Here is a 19,301-nt window from a genome sequence, read left to right as displayed (position 1 = left end):
CCAGACGCGCATGTGACATGCATGCATGAGCAGAGAAGCAAGGAGAATTACAAGTCTATTGATTACATGCTATGTATCCGAGAATTTTGTCGGAATTCACGTTTTGGTCTGGGCGGCTCCAGGCGCGTCGTCATAGATGCCCGTGTCCCACACGAGCATCCTGCCAGACCGGCGCCAGTCTTCGTTGACGAACCCGTTGAACCCGCTCCAGACCGGCCTGAGGGCGAGACCCAGCTCCCTGCCGCGCGGGGTCTCGAGGAACTCGCGCAGCCACGGCTCGATCCCCTCGAAGCCGATAATATAGCGCGGGAGGGCCATGCCGCGGCCCGGGGCGAAGAGCTCGCCGGCGAGGAAGCCTACAGGGTCGTCGTAGAAGCGGTCGGCCTCGTCGCGGTAGTTGTCCCGCTCGGGGGTGTTCGGCTGGGTGTGGAGCGGGGGCTCGCAGGTGAGCGCGTACGCGTCTAGGCCCGGGTAGACGAGGTGGGATCGCCATGGCGTGGAGTGGCAGGGCATGAGGAACATGGCGAAGAGCTCGTCCCTGGGCTGCGGCGGGCGGTGCGTCGCGTGTGCGAGACGCACGGAGGAGGGGTGGATGCGCTCGTACTCCTTGCGGAGATGGGATAGGACGGTGAGGGGCGCCGGTTGGTGCAGAAAGGTGAGGAAGCCGGCGAGTACGAGATTGATGCTGAGTGCGGCGAAGAGGTACGGCCTGTGGCGGAGGCTGGGGCGTGAGGCGACGCCCGGCTTTGGTTTGGAGGCAACGGCTGGGGATGGAGGCTCTGAGGTGAAGAAGGACGCTGCAAAAGGCGCAGCTAGGATGTTCAGCACCGGAAAGAGCGGGTAGATGAAGCGGACCTCCTTGTGCGATATAAGCGATAGTGCACCAACAGTGGCAAATATAGTGCATGAGAGTGTTCGCAGCGTGTTTGCCTGGTCAGGCGACGCAGTGGGTGGTGGGCTGTAGAGTCCCGCAATGGCGAAAGGGAGGCTTGTGGTGCAGAGGAGCGGGATGCCCTGGAGGAGATAGTAATGCCAGGGGTTGCGGCCGTAGAAGACGGCGAGCGACTTGGAGATGTTGAAGTTGAGCCAGTTGTAAGGCGGAAACGTCCAGAAGCCAAAGTACAGTCGGTCGGACACGAATGACGTCCCAAGAACTAGCGACCCGCAGAGGACGGCTTCTCTCACAAAAGTAAATGTTGCCGCCCAAGACAGCGGCGAGGAGCCCTTCAGCGTAACCCTCGTGAGAGCTATGCCGGCGATGGTGGCCCAAATCAACACATTCGTCGGGCGCAGGACCACAGCGAGGGCGGCCAGACTCAGGGAGGCGCGCAATCGCCAGAGGCTGTGAAGAGCCTGGGGTGCCTTTGGATTCTCCTTGGCCGGTTTGGCTGACCCGAGCAGTTCCCACGGCCAGTAGTAGAGCGCCGTGATGGTGAGAGTCGTCTCCAGAGAGTTTGAAAATGTGCGTGTGGATACATACCACTGCCAAGGGCTAAACACTTGGAGGAACAGCTAGACACGCGAGTTAGTCAAGGCCACAAGGTCAAAGGAGGGCGCGCATACGGCAAAGAAGGACGCGAGTGAGCCGGGGCCGTATATCTTGACGGCGAGGCGCCAGGCGTACCAGTCTCCGAGGGCTGCAATGAGAGCCTGCAGGGTCTTGGGGGCAGCCATGACGACAAAGGTACGGAAGACGTTGCCGGCGGGGATCAGGCTGGAGAGCCCATCGGCCACGAGATATGCGGCGGAGAACAGCGCGGGGTGCAGCGACGACCGCAACTGATGCTGCCATTCCTGAACAAAGGGTCAGCCTCGGTTGAGGACGCGAGTCAACAGAAGAGTCCAGTCAATGCTGTCTAGACACGCGTATGTTGACTGTTACTGCACCAGTCAATACAACATATAACAACATACCCACGTCATCCACGCTCCGCTCTCGGGCCCAAAGGCGAGGCGCCAAGCGGGCTCGAGGGACTGAAAGAACTCATCCGGCTGGAAAAAGGTGGCGATCCACCACGCATTGATAAGGCGGATAACGACGATGTCGCGCAGGAAGTTGGACCGTTTCTGTGCATTGCGGGCCGTGGATGGTGTGGCCATGGCGGCGATAGGTGGCCTCTCACGGCGAAGGGGGGAAAGGGGGGGGGACTGATGCCCGTCAGTCAGGCCATTGGGGCCGACGTGGATAAGGAACGAAAGCGAAATCAGAGAAGCGCTGGCAGCAAACAATTGACACAGGGTCGGCCGGCCGGCACTCGGTCCGTCACTTGTGATGGGTGGTGGTGGTAGTGGTGGTGGTCACTGATGGTGGTGAATGAATGTTGTTGATGCTGGAATAGGTACGTACCGCGGGTTCTTGAGAGTGAGGTCTCGCAACGGGGCGTGATTGGCCCATGTCAGCCATCTCTAGTGGGGGCGAGAGAACAAGAGGGAGCAGAGATGGAGAGGAAGTTGAGCCCACACCCGGACCATCGGCGGCCGTGCGTGCGTGCCTTCCCTCCGTGCCTGGTGCCACCACGGTGCGCAACGGCGGCGTCTCAGCGGGGCCCGGTTTCGGCCGCCAGCTGGATTGAAGGGGCCCGCCCTCCCCGTGTCCTCTGGCCCCCTCCAGCGCTGCGTCCGCGGCCGCACGGGCATGTACGCAGGGTACCTTATCGGATGCCTGCACTTGGCAGTGGGCTACCTTATCATACTTATCACAATACCACCTCTACTAGGCTGCTGTACGAAGCGCAATATAGGTCGCATCCTCGTGCAACGACACCTACCTCGAGAGAGGTGGGTGCTGCTCCGCGGTGCAGGTTGACAATAGTACTAAGGTACTTCGTAAGGAGTACGTACCTAGTAACTTAGTGTAGGGAGATACGAACCACGGGGAGGAGCCCTCCAGCTGGCCCTTGCCCTGCCTGGTCCGCATGTGTCGGTCGGGGTCCCCCGTCTCGTGTCCGTCTGGACCACCGGCTTTCGAACGCTGGAAGCCATCCGGCTGGTCCATCTCGCCGGTCGAGTCGCCACCCTCCTGCTCAGCCCTCGCCCAACGCCTGGGAGGGACAACTGGGGCCAGATCACGCCAGCGGCGCCCGGGGTCGGCACCTGTCATCGGTCAGCGGTGCGATGCTCTACGCGCTCACCACAGCGGCGGCGTGGCTCGTGGCCGGGGCGGCGGCATCGACGCCATGTTACAGGAGTGGAGGTTCGGAGGGCGCCCTTGCGGTCGCGGCACGCCTTGCAACGGAACGGAAGGCGAGAGCGAGCGAGCGAGTGAGCGCATCGCCCGCCGCCGCCGCAGGCATGGATCACCATCCATGTCGCCAGACTGCCTGCTTGCAACTGCTGCACGTATGACGACCCGCCCCTCGGGTGCCCGCCAGCTGTGGTTGGCGGGGGCGCTGCGTCGCATCCCGCCTCGCTGACGCATCACAGAGCCGCCCTTGTCCAACAGCGTCGGCTGCCACTACAGATTGGCGACGGGCGACGAACGTTGGGCACGCGAGGGGTACTGCAGTGGGGGAGGAAGTGGTGGTGGTGGATGACTTCATCATCACGTCCTTCCAAGGATGACGGCGGCATCGCCAGATTGCATCTCACGACGGCCTCGGCCGGCAGGTACGTAATGGTGGGCGCGCCATTGGCCACGCTGGTCATGTGAGCCCTGTTCTCTCACAACACCAGCGACGCCGCCCACGACGTGATGGATGGCGGCCCCGAGACGGATCCAGTGACGGGTGGTGTCTGTGTGGAGCTCGAGCCGATGCATCGCTGGCCTCGCCCACCCGCCCGTCCGTACTGTACCAAGTACTAACTACTAGGTATGTCTGTCTCGCCGGCCGTTGCCCTTTTTCTCGCCGCTGCTGCCCTTTGTGATCGTGCGGCCCCCGAGCGAGGGCCCCCCGTCACCGCGGTCAACTTCGGGTCCGGGGAGGGCGTCGACCATCGTGACTGGCCGGCTGGCTTCGGCAATCCGAGCTGGCTCGCCGGACAGGACTGACTGACTGACGGGACGGATGGACTGACTGAACTGACACAGACACCACCAGCATCCCTGCGCCAAGGTGCAGTGGCACCGCGGGCGTTCATCTACAACCAACGCTTTCGCGACGCCGGGCCCTCCGCTGTGCGTCCACTTGCACTTAGGGGTATAGCGGCGGACAAACTTCGTCGAACGAGTTTTCCGTCGCCAGGTATAAATGGGGAGCCACCGTGGACGGGCATTCCCTCGCCTGAGACGACTCCTCTTCTCTTTCCACCTTTTTTTCCTCGTTCCCACGCGTCCAACAGTCACTCCATCTGAAGCGGCTGTTCCTAGATCTCTTCCAGAAGCATTTAATTGCCCAAACAAGCAACTGCCTAGCCAGACAGCAGCCTGAGCTGGTTAGTACAGTGCCCTACCGTCCCCCCGCGCGCGCGCCCAGGCCTACCTTACCGCCCTGCCGGTCCCCCGAACCCCGGCTTTGCCCCCTCCCCCCCCCCCTCCTTCCATCTGTGCCCTCTTAGATTCTGCCCCTCCTGCCTCTCGTCCCCGCCATGTGCGCTGCCCGTCATTCGGGCACCCGGCGGCGCTGTCGCCACCAAAAAAGCCCACGCTGGCCAAGGCGTTGGGGCTGGCGCTGAAAAGCCGACGCCGGGTCCCTATGTGCAGTAGAGGCTCGTCAATACGTCACGTCAGGTGGTGGTGGTGGCCCTCCCTCCCCAATTGGCGGTGGCCTGCATCCATCTTGCATCTGACAAGTACTGCTACAAGACACAACATCATCATCGTCGATTCATCAATCGCTGTTGACTCGTCCGCTGACAAGCCCGCCAGACTAAGCAGCTTTCCTGCAATCGCCAACGTATACCGCCTCTTCAACGGGCCCAATTGTACCGGCCCAGAACCGAGTCGCCAGAAACTGGACTCATTCAAGAAGAAGACCTTCCCCATCTCCCACAATGGCCCCCCACGCCAACGACGTCGCCGCCCGTAACGGCGTCACCTCGCGCTTCCACGCCGCCTCGACTGAGGCCGCCATCAAGTCGGAGAACGAGCACGCCGCCCACAACTACCACCCCCTGCCTGTCGTCTTCGCCAAGGCCCAGGGCGTCCACGTCTGGGACCCCGAGGGCCGCCAGTACCTCGACTTCCTCTCCGCCTACAGCGCTGTCAACCAAGGCCACTGCCACCCCGAGCTCGTCAAGGCCCTGACGGAGCAGGCCAGCCGCCTGACTCTGAGCTCCCGCGCCTTCTACAACGATGTGTTCCCCAAGTGGGCGGAGAAGATCCGCGAGGTCTTTGGCTACGAGATGGTTCTGCCCATGAACACGGGCGTCGAGGCTACCGAGACCGCCGTCAAGATTGCTCGCAAGTGGGCCTACAAGGTCAAGGGCGTTGAGCCGGGCAAGGCCCTCGTTTTTTGCGTCACCAACAACTTCCACGGCCGATCCGTAAGTGTCCTGGTGGTGGCTCGTCGGGGATGGCCGCTCTCCCGAGATACGATCGTCGTTGCTGACCGAGGCTGCAGATGACCGCCATTACCCTGTCGACCGACCCCGAATCCAAGGACAACTACGGCCCGTATGTCCCCAACATCGGTGCTTCCAACCCTTCCAGTGGCAAGCCCATTCGCTTCGGCAACGTCGCCGACCTCGAGGAGGTGCTGGAAGTCCATGGCAAGAATACCGCCGCCTTCCTCGTCGAGCCCATTCAGGGTGAGGCCGGCGTGGTGGTCCCCGACAAGGACTACCTCAAGAAGGTCCATGAGCTGTGCAAGAAGCACCAGGTGCTTCTTATCTGTGACGAGATCCAGACTGGCATTGGCCGCACGGGCCGCATGCTGTGCTCCGAGTGGTCTGGCATCAAGCCTGACATGGTGACCCTGGGTAAGGCCATCTCGGGTGGCATGTACCCCGTTAGCGCCGTCATGAGCAGCAAGGAGGTGATGCTGGTGATCGAGCCCGGCACGCACGGCTCCACGTACGGCGGCAACCCTCTCGGCTGCGCCGTCTCCATCCGCGCCCTGGAGCTGGTGCAGGAGGAGAACATGATTGCCAACGCCGAGCGGCTGGGTAACATATTCCGCGAGAGCCTGGCGGCGCTCAAGTCGCCAATCATCAAGGCGATCCGCGGCATGGGTCTCTTGAACGCCATCGTCATTGACGAGGCTGCGGCGTCGGGTCGCACGGCCTGGGACCTGTGCATCCTGCTCAAGAACAAGGGCCTGCTGGTAAGTTTATCGGAAGCGCGTACCTGCTCGTGCCGACGCACACTGACCACCTTTCTCCCGTACAGGCCAAGCCGACTCACGGCGACATCATTCGGTTCGCGCCTCCCCTGGTCATCACGGAGACGGAGCTGCGCAAGGGCATCTCCATCATCACCGAGGCCATCAAGGAGCTGCCGACGGTGAAGAAGGCCGCGGGCCACTAAAGGACGACCTCGGAAGGTCGGATCCGGACACACGTGAGCGCACGTGAGCACAAGATCCGGGATGTGATGATGAATGACAACCGATACTTCGTACACACACAAGACAGCGTTTTCGTCGTAACACAGATACCCCTGGGAATATTGGGCTGGTCGGCCTCATGTGCTACCGGGCACTTTGCACCGGCGCAACGGAGCAAACGAGACATGGGAAATTTGATAGAACAGGTTGGGTCGAGGAGGCGGGTTAGGAAAGAGAGGCGGCCGCGTACGCGGCTGGTTGATTTTCCTGACGTCTGCTGGACTCTGGTCTATGGGCGCAGTATAGCACAGTAGCACCAGATGAAATGGAATTTAAAGAATGGAAGATTGTGTCCTCTTTGAGGCTTTTATGAGAGCGGGAGGGAGGCTTTGCCACGTTTTGCGCGATTTGATCGAGACTGGCCGGGCGGGGTGCATGTTGAGCTGAGTACTAGGACGAAATGCTGCAAACCACAGTAACAGTCACGGCCGCGATACACGCCGTAGCAGAGGCAGTAGGGTGATGAGACATTTTCGCCTCACAACTGGAGTACGTAGCGGTACTTGATATGTATCTCATCACCGGTCGTCGTGTTGGCCGGGACAAGTGAGGGCATTGAATATACGATGCACTATTAATCAGTGGTCCGTACACACGGCTCTGCAAGAGCTGTCATGATGGTTAAAGCCGCTTTGGTCTGACCGGCCAGAGATGTTGGATGCCCTATCCTCGTATATGCCACCAGACAGGTGACCATTACAAGGCCTTGCCTTGGGGTGGGGAAGAGCCGTCTCTCGCTGATTTATATACGTTTGCGCGTTCCATCACCTAACTTTGCATGTTCGTCGCCCCGTGGGCTCTGTCTCCCATTGGGAGGGGGGAGCAGGCACGAGGGACGGGGAAAACGACACGACGGGGTTCTCTGAGCGAGCGAGCGAGAGAGAGAGAGAGAGAGAGAGAGAGAGAGAGAGAGGTGCCCAAATTACGAGGGTGGGCATCATCAGATGCCCGCCGGCGGGCAGCGGGTCACCTCGTCCCCTATTCGAGTCCAATCCAAGAGTAGTTTTTTGTTTCCCTGCCTGGGGGGAGGGTTTGCTGTCTCACCTCCGCTGCTTTCGCCTCGCCCTGTTTGTTGCCATTGAGAAGGCATTATTCGCTGCCTGGCCTGGGCCGGTGGATGGCACGGATGGATTGCATGGATGGCATTGGTGGATGGATGGAGCGCATATATGTGGGCGACGGGGATGGATGGGCTGGCTGGCTGAGATGCCCATGAATGGAGGCGGGCCGCCCGGGCATGTCTGCGACATACATACAGACATCCAAACAAAATGGCACGACGAAGACGATGACGGCGAATCGGCCAGGCAGAAAGTACGTGCTCGCTCGCTCGCTCGTACACACCGGTAGAGTAGGCGTATGCGGCGCAGGCACGAAAAGTATGTGTGTGTGCATGTACGGACGGCGTCGTCCTCTGTCTCTCGTCCTCTCGTGCTCGGTACATGAGGTACAAAGGTAAGTAGGTAGGTTACAACAACAGTACCACGTAGATAGATAGAGCTGGGGAGAGACTTGATTCGGATGCAGATTCCGCAGTAAACTACTAGCGCGCGCAAGCAGGTTGCAGACTTTGTTTGTTTGTTTGTTGCAGAAAACCTTTGCAGAACTGCACTGCACCACCAACCGCCACCCAGCAGCAGCAGCAGCTCCGCAGCCGCCGCCGCCCCAGCAGCAGCAACAGCAGCAGAACCAGTCGCCGCACCACGAGCTGGGATAAGACACAGGCGTGCGACCCTCCCCATCACACACACACACACACACACCTCCACCACCACCGCCAAACCAACGTCGGGTTCCTGTATCTGGAGATCTGGTGTGTGTGTGTGTGTGTGTGTGTGTGTTCTTGTTGTCCTTGGGAGGAGGCGGGCCTGCAGGCGCGGGTCCCCCCACCCCCCAAATTCCCCCACAGAGCGGGTGCCGAAGGGGACATGGCAGCGAGGCCGACAGTGATAGGGCGCCCTGCCCAGACACGGAACTGATGATGGTGGCATCAGTAGCAGCAGGAGCAGCAGCAGCGGCGGCGGATGCAAGGGAGACCGGCCCGCAGCACCACCAGCACCACCATCAACCACCACACCTCTTCAAGAAACCAGCAAGGTAACTACCTACTTCGTACAGTACCTACGTGGCCGACTGTGCAGTAGTTACCATGTGCAGTACTCTGCCGGTCTCTTGGCCCGCCTCCCCGAGGCCGAGCACGCTTGCCTCACTAGGCAAGTTGGGTGCCTACGTCGTGACAAACACACTTACCTCGTAACTACCAGCTATCTGGAAGAAGAATGGGGAGACGGGGGCTGCTGCTGCTGGGCTGCTGCTGCTGGGCTGCGGTGGTTTGCTTCCCCGTTCCCATGCTTCCCCATTACCCACGGGGAGGGAGGGACCGGGGGTGCAAAGAGGTTCGAATCAAATCAAGCCGGCCCACGTATGTATGAATGGATCTTTTGCCCGGTCGGTCAGGCACAGGTGCGCGCGCATACACACAAACACACACACACACATGTGCACATGTACTGCGCACATATACGCCGCTAGTTAGCGGGGAGCCCCCTTTTATACACTTTGGATTTTCCCTCCTGCGCCCGGAGCACGCGTCGGTCGCTCGGTAAGATGGCATACATGCAGCAGTAGGTGGGTATGGTTGTCTGTCTGCCCCTCTCTGTCTGTGTGTTTTTGGGTGGGATGAGAACGAGGCGGACCGACCTCCTGGATGGAGGCGGCGATGACGAGCGAATGGACGCAGCTGTCGTCAAGAGAGGAGGGCCGCAACGAGACCGCCTTTTACATCCTCACGCACATACCGTACATGCCTTGCGTGCTTTCCATAGCATACCTAGGTGGGTAGGCAGGTAGGTGCGTACGGGGACGCGTGCGTGCTTTGTCGGCTCGCGACGCCATACTACTCGAATCGCGGCGATCCGCGACACGGACGTCACTGGCGTCGGTTTTGGCTTTTGGGTTGAGTCTCTCTCCCCCGCTCCCCCGGCATGGCAGCCGGTGCTGGCTAGCGTCAAGGGGATCGCAAGGTCACGATAACCGATGTAGTGGAAAGTACTCACGACCCGCTAGGCGGGAAGGGAGGTATAGTAGCAGGTAAGGTACCGAAGGCATGCATGTACTACATGTAGTAGATTCGTCTAGCCATGGGGGCTTCGCGAGCGGCGGGTTTCCCAGCACGGCAAAGGGGATAGACACTTCGTAGTCTGTACACTGCAGTCCAAAGCCGACCGGGGCCCCTACTTACTTCGTACCCAACAAGGCACAAGTAGCATTTCCCGCGCAGGGGAGGGGGCACAAAAACGTGACGGGACGGGGATGACGAGAACGCGGGCTCGCGAGGCCAGTGGTCGATGGCGGGATCGGGGAGGCGGTTGGCGCTTGTGCTTTCGCCATCATGGTCCCCGTGACGAGCACATCATGTCTGGGCCTCGGGGGTGCCGTATGTACGTACGTATGTACTTTGCAGGTCGTACAGAACAGAAACGTATGTGCCACGCTAACTTGCTGGTTGCCGCTCGCTTCTCCCCTTTGCGCCTCACGCCCGCATGCATCGGCGGCTGTGGGGGCCCAGCAGACGCGAGAAGCTTCGTCGCCGCTGCGACCGCGAATGTTTGGGCACGTACTGGCTGTCCGTACGGGAAGTGATGTACAGTTAGTATGTAACTACTAACCCAGTAGTAGAGAACAGTCCAAAATCAGATTCATAAGCCGGGAAAAGGCGACGGCGGACTCGGTGTTGCTGTTGGCGCTACCTAGGCAAGAACCAAGTACCTATGCCTAGAACTACCAAGTGTAGTAGTTCTGTGCGAACCGCACAGGCAGGCTGCAAGCCGTTATCGCTGACGGGATCATGTCATGGATGATGAGTCTTATCGCCACCACCACCACCACCACCACCACCACCCCCCTTTTCTGCCCCATGCTATGGAAACATGCTCGCTCGGCACGGCACGACTCAACTCACTCTCACTGAGTCACCTGGCGAGCGAGTCCGGGGGGGGAACGACGAGAGCCCAATAACAAGGCGCATTCGCCAGTGCTTTTCATACATACGAATACATGCCATGCCGTGCCATGCATGCACGGTGCTCCCGGCGCCCAGCCCAGGCACACTTGCGTTCAGCGACCACCAACAGCCAGGCCACCGTCCCTCTTCACCTTTGGGATCCCCGATAAGGTCGGTCGCTGGCTGCCAGTGCTGCGACTAACGAGGGCGGGGAAGGAGGGCGGCCTGTGAGGCAACGGATCAGAGCCCCGAGCGACGCGACGGGCACTGATCATGGATGCACTGCACTGCACGGGCGGCCGCCTGCAGGCCCCGGGACTCGCGCAGAGGTACGAACTGGGTACTTGGAGCAGTATACATCGTAGCCAGGACGCCGTGCTAGCGCCATCGTCGTTCGTTCGCTACTGGGGATGGCGCCATGGATGTCGCCATGCGCACCTCGAATCGTCATGGCAGGCTTTGAATTTGGAACCTCGGGGTCGTGGAACCCGGCCGCTGTCACGGGACGGGAGGGAGAGACGACCTCTGGGGCCCGTGGATGGGTGAATGGATGGGTTGAAGGCGCGGGACCTCCGGCTAGCGCGCTACCATACGGCGGTGGTGTAGTCGTCGTCAGGGAGAGGGAGCCTTCAGTGGTGCCCCCCCGTCCTACCCGACCTCGCCCACCGATGCCAACAGCGAGGTGGTGGCGGACTGCCTGAACTGGGAGCTGCTGAGGCGCGCCGCGACCCCCGGGGAGGGCCCTCCACTGAGATGAGGTGTCGGCAGCTGGAGGTCACTGCCCGCCCTGGTGCGGTGCGCAGCGCCAACGCAGTGGGCCGTTTTAGGCGGCGGTCCCCCGGGGTTCCCCCCCCCCATCACCGGCCCCCCCTGGGCGCATTGATGCATCACGGGGCGCACCCCATGCTCAGGCGGCGCCTCCCATGGAATGGATCGGGAGGTCACTGGGACGCACGCAAAGACGGCAGACGCGGGACCCAGCCAACCCGCTGACGGAACTAGATGAATTGACTGAATGGTTGATTAATTGATTGATTGACAAGGTGACTGCGTGCTTCCTTGCTTGACTGATGATGGTGATGATGATGACAATGACAGTGATGATGACGGGGTGCGTGGCCATGCAGCCGATGCAGTGCACCACCATCACGCACCGGGCTGGCCGTGCCTACCTCATCTAAGGTACGAGGTAGGTACACCTCAGGGCAGACGAGACATGATGGCCACCCATCACGTCCACCACCACGTCCACCACCTCCAAGGTACGGTACTGTGCGGTACTACGGTACGTTAGTACTTTGCTACAGGATGCAAGTACCAACCGACACCGATCAAGGCGTGCCGCCGATGTCGTCTGCCAGTCACCCATCAGCCAGCCATTCATTCATTCATTCAGTCAGTCGAGCCCATTTGTTGCATTGATTGACTCGCCCATTCTTCCCATCACCGTCCGTCGGCCGCACTTCTTTTGTATCCTCGAGTCCTCCAACCCCCCCGGGTCACAATCCTTCTTCCTTCGACAGTGCCTCCACCACCTTGCAGTTTCCCGTCGTCGTCGTCGTCGTCGTCGTCAAGAACTGGCCCCTCTCCTCTCTTTTCTTTTCCTTTTCTTTCCTTTCCTCTTCTCTCCCTCTCTTTTCATCTTCACACTCCTTCGTCTCTACCCCGTCATACGTCCATAACTGTGGCCGTGTAGGTGGGCCTGTCCATCCATACCCATACCATCTCATCCCAGCACGCAGCCCCGACAGCAGGAGCCGGTCCGGTCCCACGTCCCCTGCCCACGCGCGCCGCCGACGCCGCCTTCCCTAAGCCAGCCAGCGTTCGACGGTCCATCGACCGCCTACCGCTCTGGGCCAAAGCGCGCGCGAACCACGACGCCGCCGCCGCCGCCGCCGCCGCACTCCGCCTCGTCCACGCGCCAACTCGGGCGCGCGCACCGCCCGTGCATCTGACTTGACTCTAGTACCCCAAGCGTCCAGGACTACTACTACTACTGCTACTGCTGCTGCTGGCGCACCGGCACGGAGCCTCCTGCCCTGTCTGTCCTGCTGCCAGTCCTGCGTCTGCGACAACGACGACCCTGCGTTTCCGCCGCCGTCCGTGCTGGCCCGTCCATCATCTTCCCCGACAACACCATCATCAACTCACTCGTTCGTCTTCCCATCAGGGTACAAAGAGCTCCCCCCCGCGCGACAGCTGTCACACCGCGCTTCCTCAACTCCCCTCGTCCAGGCACCACAACAACCGAGCAAGGCACGTCTCTCAACCGCGCCGCCCACCACCACCACCCTCTGCCGCCCGTCGACTTTCCTATCGACATCCACCTCCGCCCGTGTCTTGCCTTGGTGTTAGTCACTCCCGCTGCCTCCCCCTCCATCCTTGCTCCTCGTTCACCTCCAGCACCCAGAACATCGCAGACAGCTTCCAAAAAGCAACCCACGTCTCGCCTCATCTACCCAGTTCGCCCCGTCCTGCCCCCGTCTTTCCCCAGAGTCGCACAGGCGATGCGCGCACCCTGCTGCTCCCCCAGACTCTCGACTCGTCGCTCCATTCATCCCTCCTTGCAACCCCGTCCCATCGACCGCCACCACTAACCATCCATCCTCATTCAGCCTCCTGTGCTCCCACACCCGTCATCCTACGTATCGGATACCTGCCGCCGCCGTGTCGACCACCATACCCTGCTGTCGACAAACACATAACTACTACTACGTACCTCCCTACGCCACGCCTGGCACATCCGGTACGAGGTGACCGCCAGCATCCCTGGACCCTCGACTGCTGCCTCCATCGATCCGCTTCTGCCTTGCCCGTCACCCACCCCCCGACCCTTCCAACCACCCCGGCGCCTGTTCCTCGAGGCTCTACCGTCCTCGATCGCTTGCTGCGGCCGCCTGCAAGTCCCACCTTGACACGCATCGATTACATGACGACGCGAACCGCTGCTCGTGCCCTCCACACCTTGTAGGCCCTCGGGCTGCGATCGACCTCCCCTGCACTTCCTGCCATCGACAACGAGGCACTGACATCACAGGAAGCCATGGCGAGTCGGCAGGAGGGCCAGTCCTCCGGCTCCCGGAGATCGAGCGGCCGCAACATCGGTCAGTTCGTCATCGACCAGGAAATCGGCAAGGGCAGCTTTGCCCAGGTCTACATGGGATGGCACAAGGTGCGCGCTCTCTCGCCGCTTCGTCGGCTGCTTGCTGCTTGCTGCTGCGGCGGCGGCGGCGGCGCTTGGACACGGAGCTCTGGCCCATCTCGTGTCCTTGCCCTCCTCCTCGCCATTTCGGCGCAGCCGCTTCCGTCCGTCCTGACCTTGTGTGCTAATCGTGCCTCGCTTGCATTGCAGGAATCCAAAGCCGCCGTCGCCATCAAGTCGGTCGAACTCGCCCGGCTGAACAAGAAGCTCAAGGAGAACCTCTACGGGGAGATTCAGATCCTCAAGGCTCTGAGGCATCCTCACATCGTCGCCCTCCATGACTGCGTCGAGTCGTCCACACACATCAACCTCATCATGGAGTACTGCGAGCTGGGAGACCTGTCATTGTTCATCAAGAAGCGGGACAAGCTCATCGTGCATGTCGCCACGCGCGACATGGCTCGCAAGTATCCGGTAACCCCCAACTCTGGGCTGCACGAGGTTGTCATCCGCCACTTTCTCAAGCAGCTATCCAGTGCTCTCGAGTTTCTCAGGACCAACAACTACGTCCATCGCGACGTCAAGCCCCAAAATCTCCTGCTGCTGCCCTCGCGAGGCTTTAGGGACCAACGCCAGTTTCACATCATGTCGGCAAGCCAGGACTCGCTGATTCCCGTCGCCGGGCTGACCTCGCTGCCCATGCTCAAGCTCGCCGACTTTGGCTTTGCTCGAGTGCTGCCGTCGACGTCGCTGGCCGACACTCTGTGCGGCTCACCGCTGTACATGGCACCCGAGATCCTGCGGTATGAGCGATACGATGCAAAGGCGGACTTGTGGTCAGTAGGCACCGTTCTGTACGAGATGGTCACGGGCCGGCCCCCATTTCGGGCCAGGAACCACGTGGAGCTCCTGCGCAAGATTGAGGCAGCCGAAGACGTCATCAAGTTTCCTCGCGAGGTCGTCGTCAGCTCCGAAATGAAGGCCCTCGTACGAAGTCTCCTCAAGCGGAGCCCAGTGGAACGCTTGAGCTTTGAGAACTTCTTCGCGCACCCCGTGGTCACCAACGAGATTCCGGGCTTGGTAGAAGACGATGTTCCAAAACCGCCTAAGCGTGAACTGGAGACAATTCCTCAAGGCGAAGCCCTCCCCTCACCACGGTCGCCGACCCCGAGCCGTGGTGTGCGGCAGGACGCGGGACCTCGCGATGCTGGCTCATCAAGGTCCCCGCGAGACGCGCAGCCGCGGTCGCCTCAGACTGGCAACCCCGGCGAGGGCCGGCACAGACGGCAGACGGGTGGTGACGTGCAACGATTGAGCAATTCCCCACGGAATGGCGGTGAGGGACTGGGGATCCAGCGCCCGGCACCGCAACATACCGTTTCGACACCAAACTATCAACCCCATCTGGCGACGAGACCGTCGCGCGACCGCGTTGCTGCGGCCGCCGGCACCAGCCCGTCGGATGCAAAGCGGCTGCCAGCCGTCAATCGAGAAGCCTCGGAGGAGGAGCAGGCAGCCCAGGACGTCATGTTTGAGCGGGACTATGTCCTGGTGGAGCGGAGGCACGTTGAAGTCAATGCTCTTGCGGACGAGCTGGCTGCCAACCAAGCGCCCGGCATGCAACGGGGCCAACAAATCGTTCGACGGAGCACCCAACAAGGAGCGCCGACGTCGACGACGGGTGCCATTCCCACGCCGGCCTCTCAGACTGCCTTGGTGGCCCAAGGTCGGGCCGGGCAAGACAAGCGCTCGTCGTACGACAAGGCCCTCGGCTCCAGCCCGGGTTCGGCATCGAGCGCCATCACCAAGGCGATTCAGGATGCCAGCCTCAGGCTGTTCGGCTTCAAGATGGCGCCGGTGCGTGGTGCCAAGGGCCACTCACCGCCCATGTACCAACCCTTCCCGGCTTATCCCACGCCTTCTGCACCCGCCGGCCTGCTCGGTGACGGCAAGAGCAGCCAGTCTGCTGACGAGGACGTGCGCGCCAAGGACACCATGGAGGAGTACGCCGAGCGGAGCGACTGCGTGTATGGCTTCGCCGAAGTCAAGTACAAGCAGCTGGTTCCACTGGCGCCGTCCATGGATCACGGGCTTGGCGGCGTCCCCATGGATCAGCTGGTCGACGAGGAAGATGGCCTGACAGTCGAGGCGATTGTCTCCCTGTCAGAGGAGGCCCTCGTCCTGTACGTCAAGTCGCTGACCCTGCTCGCCCGAGCCATGGACATTGCCAGTGTATGGTGGTCCAAGAAGAGTCGCGGCGCCGTGGCCACAGGGGTCTCTGCTGCCGTATCAGAGCACGTCGCGCAAAAGATCAACGCCATTGTCCAGTGGGTGCGGCAGCGTTTCAACGAAGTCTTGGAGAAGTCCGAGATTGTCCGCTTGAAGCTGCTCGAGGCTCAGAAGCTGCTGCCCGAAGATCACCCTAGCCACCCGGCTAACCACGGAGAAGACTCGATCGTGTCGTCGTCGGGATCTGCTGCGAAGCAGGTTTACCTAACGCCGGGTATCAGCGCCGAGAAGCTCATGTATGACCGAGCCCTCGAGATGAGCCGCGCGGCTGCGATTGACGAGGTCACCAACGAGAACCTGCCAGGATGTAAGATCTCTTACATTACCGCCATCCGCATGCTAGAAGCTGTGTTGGAGAGCGATGACGACGCGGTAGGCAGGAGGCTTTCGGGCGGCAAGGAGGTGGCGCGCGGCTCCCTGGAGAACGGTGGCGACCTCGACAGCGACGAGGAAGCCCACGTGCGCAAGAGTAAGCCCGGCGCTCACTGATCCTAACACTCGTGGGTGTGCTGACATGCGTGGCAGTGATCAAGATGATTACCGGACGGCTGGCGTCGGTGACGAAGAAGCAGCAAATGATTGCCGAGGCCATCAGCAAGGAGCAGCAAGTCCAGCTGCAGGCGGCGCGACGACGGAGCGGCGATGTTACACCGCGGAGCATCCCTTCGCATGGGTCGACTTGAAGCCAGCGAGACCCTGAACGTTGAAACAAGGCGATACAAAACGACGAAAGCGCATTCAGAACATTACCACTACAACTACATACCCTCTTATTGCGCCCCACGGCTACATGTTTAATGACGCGCTCTGCTTTTTTCTTTTTTGGGTTGGGACCGGACCGGACGGCGTTTTGGGTCAACTGTTTTCTTGTTGTGAATGCCGGGTGCATGAAATCTCAGCCAGACCTTATCCCTTCCTCGACATATGAGGATGGAAGGCACTGATGCTTTACTGGTTCTTGGGTTGATTTGACGAGCCAGGCAATGGAGTTCACGGGCAGGCGTATTAGGACTGATTTATTGTACGGCTGGCGAGCGGGGGAGGGCATATTGCGTCTCATGTTTGTTCAAGCAGGTGGGGGCGGATAAAGGAACTGACTGGATGAAGGAGGATCAATTTGCGGAATGAACAGGACGGACATAGCTCCTCGAGAAGCCATTGGAGGCTGGTCGCAAACTAGGAGCGACGCCTGAGATGATGGCCTCGCATGACCAGATGACGGTCAGTACGATATGCGAAAGGGCCAGGCCACGATGCCGCCCAACGCAAGAGAATGAAAGGTAGATTGCCGGGGAGTGTCTGCGAGGGCCTGAGATGAGATGCCCGCCATGTGAAGGCGAGATGTTGACGGCAATGTTTGACACGGCCCCTTGTGTCCTGCGTCCCGTGTCCGGCCGGCCCGTGAGTTGACTGTTCAGCAACGCGGGGCGCACGCGCCCACTACGTATATCGATGAAACGCAGGTCAAGTGTAGTAGTAGTAGAAGGGTCGACAAATGTGAGGGAAACATGGAAGCGAGAGGAGACCCCGAGAGGCGAGGAGGACAGAAGGGGAGAGGGGAAAGGGAGAGGGGGGGGGGGGGGTAGCAAGCAGGTCGTGTAAGTCAGAATCCGCCTAATCGGGATGCGCGCGCAGTGGAAGAATGCGACTCTCTTCTCCCTTGTCTCTCTCTGCTACGTAGACTGTAGAGTCTAGAAGCGTTGTGATAAGTTGTGACGACATGTCATGTCTCGTTCCCCTCACCTCACCTCACCCTCTCTCTCTCACACACACACACACTTTCTCATCCTCACTACCGCCGCCCGCTCGCCCACCCTGTCTTTCATATCTCTCTCATCTCCTCCCCCCCCCCATTCAATTGATCGATCATCCTCTCACATCTCGCATCGCATCGCCACCCCTTACGGGTCGAAACGTGTCCGTCCATCCCATTGTTGTTATTCTTCACGCTGGCAAACCGCGCCCCCTTCCTCCTCCTGGGTTGACACCCTCCAATCGCCCGCCTCGCCAATCCATCGTCAGCGCAGTTCAGTTCACGACAAAATCTCAGGATGCCGCCCCCTCATCCTCCGCCAGAGGACCTCTCCGCGTACCGCCTCCCCGACGACGAGGCCCTGCGCATCTTCAACGAGGAGATTCTCCCCGCCGAGCTGCCCCCGCCCCCGCCCACCGACGACAACACTGCCTCTGATGATGGTGGCGACGACGCCCGTCCTCTGGCGCTGCTCGTCGTCGGCCAGACGGGCGCCGGCAAGACCATTCTCTCGCAGGCCCTCCTCGCCGCCCTCCAACGCTGTCGTCGCCGCGATGCCTCCGCCTCCGGCTCTGCCTCTGCGGGCCCCGTGGCGCACCTCATTGCAGACACGTACAAGACGTACCACCCGCAGTACACGCGCCTCATGCTCTCCACGCCGCACCTCGCCTCCCCCGCCACGGGGCCCGACGCCCGCCGCTGGCTCGCCCTGGCCGCGCGCCACGTCGCGCGCCGGCGCCTCGACGTGCTCCTCGAGAGCGCCTGCCGCCACCCCGACGACTTTGTCCAGCTCGCCCGCCTCTTCCGCGAAGATACCGACGCCGACACCGACGCCGACGCCGGGCGCCACTACCGCGTCGAGGTCGTCGTGCTCGCCGTCCCAGCCCCCCTCAGCCGCCTCGGCATCCTGCTGCGCTTCTACGAGAAGCTGCCCGAGGGCCAGTCGCGCAACCTGCCCGTGCGCCTGACCCCGCGCAAGGTCCACGACGACTCGTATCAGGGCCTGCTGCACGCCGCCGCCTTTCTCGACGGCGACGGCGATGGCGACGGCAACGGCGACGCTGAGAGCGGCAGCGGCAGCAGCAACCGCCCGCCACGCCGCCGCCGACCCGTCGCCGACCAGGTCCTCGTCGTCCGTCGCGGGAACCTCGTCGTCGCCCGCCGCCCCGACGCGACGGGCGTCGCCGAGGCGCTGCGCGTCGAGAGGGAGCGGCCCCTGACCCCCGCCGAGATGAAGACGGCCCTCGACGACGTGCAGAAGCTGAGCACCCACGAGGACGCCAAGGAGCAGCTCGACGAGGTGAGGGCCATGCTGCAGCCCCTCCTCAACGCACCATCACCCGGCGGCGCCGCCGGCCACTTTCCAGAGCTGCTGCCCCTACAGTTTGCGACGGATGGGGGCACCACCGACGACGGTCAGAACGTGCTCCGTCTTGGAAAAGTCTAGTAGTAGTAGCGTCTTTTTACCACAATGGGCCTTGTTGTCCGAGCAGGAGCGCGTGAGACTGTACTTTCAAACATGCGGCACGCACGATCCATGGTTAAAAGTTATCACCGTAGTATTTTATCGAGCGGCAAGCCCGCCCGTGAACGAAGACTATCCCCCTGCTGACTTGCAACTCTTCCCCACGG

At 61.3% G+C, this 19,301-nt stretch overlaps 4 protein-coding genes across 5 annotated transcripts; 3 read left to right on the top strand and 1 right to left on the bottom strand.

Moving 5' to 3' along the window:
- Positions 1–38: 38 nt before the first annotated feature.
- On the bottom strand, positions 39–2,303 carry GPI10 (glycosylphosphatidylinositol anchor biosynthesis). Of its 2 annotated transcripts, XM_047988871.1 has the most exons (3): positions 1,915–2,303; positions 1,564–1,794; positions 39–1,512 (listed from the first exon to the last, which is right to left on the bottom strand). In XM_047988871.1, exons 1-3 carry the CDS (start codon positions 2,098–2,100, stop codon positions 97–99), a joined length of 1,833 nt encoding a protein of 610 aa, XP_047844869.1. In that variant the 5' UTR covers positions 2,101–2,303; the 3' UTR covers positions 39–96. The 2 variants fall into 2 exon arrangements, with proteins under 2 accessions (XP_047844869.1, XP_047844870.1); XM_047988872.1 differs by having other exon boundaries at positions 1,564–2,303.
- Positions 2,304–2,951: 648 nt separating this feature from the next.
- On the top strand, positions 2,952–6,767 carry CAR2 (Ornithine aminotransferase). Its single transcript, XM_047988870.1, has 5 exons — positions 2,952–3,809; positions 4,028–4,371; positions 4,805–5,421; positions 5,499–6,200; positions 6,266–6,767. The coding sequence occupies exons 3-5, from the start codon at positions 4,930–4,932 to the stop codon at positions 6,401–6,403; spliced, it is 1,332 nt and encodes a 443-aa protein (XP_047844868.1). The 5' UTR covers positions 2,952–3,809; positions 4,028–4,371; positions 4,805–4,929; the 3' UTR covers positions 6,404–6,767.
- A 5,060-nt stretch (positions 6,768–11,827) lies between these two features.
- On the top strand, positions 11,828–16,992 carry ATG1 (Non-specific serine/threonine protein kinase). Its single transcript, XM_047988869.1, has 2 exons — positions 11,828–16,385; positions 16,442–16,992. Exons 1-2 carry the CDS (start codon positions 13,529–13,531, stop codon positions 16,597–16,599), a joined length of 3,015 nt encoding a protein of 1,004 aa, XP_047844867.1. The 5' UTR covers positions 11,828–13,528; the 3' UTR covers positions 16,600–16,992.
- An 833-nt stretch (positions 16,993–17,825) lies between these two features.
- On the top strand, positions 17,826–19,275 carry JDV02_007380 (uncharacterized protein). The gene has a single exon (XM_047988868.1). The coding sequence runs from the start codon at positions 17,968–17,970 to the stop codon at positions 19,114–19,116; it is 1,149 nt and encodes a 382-aa protein (XP_047844866.1). The 5' UTR covers positions 17,826–17,967; the 3' UTR covers positions 19,117–19,275.
- Positions 19,276–19,301: the final 26 nt, after the last annotated feature.

This window comes from Purpureocillium takamizusanense, chromosome 7 (assembly GCF_022605165.1).
Source record: "Purpureocillium takamizusanense chromosome 7, complete sequence".
Classification (NCBI taxonomy): Eukaryota; Fungi; Ascomycota; class Sordariomycetes; order Hypocreales; family Ophiocordycipitaceae; genus Purpureocillium; species Purpureocillium takamizusanense.
The sequence above is the reverse complement of the archived record's forward strand: the minus strand, read 5'-3'. Positions and strand labels throughout refer to the sequence as shown.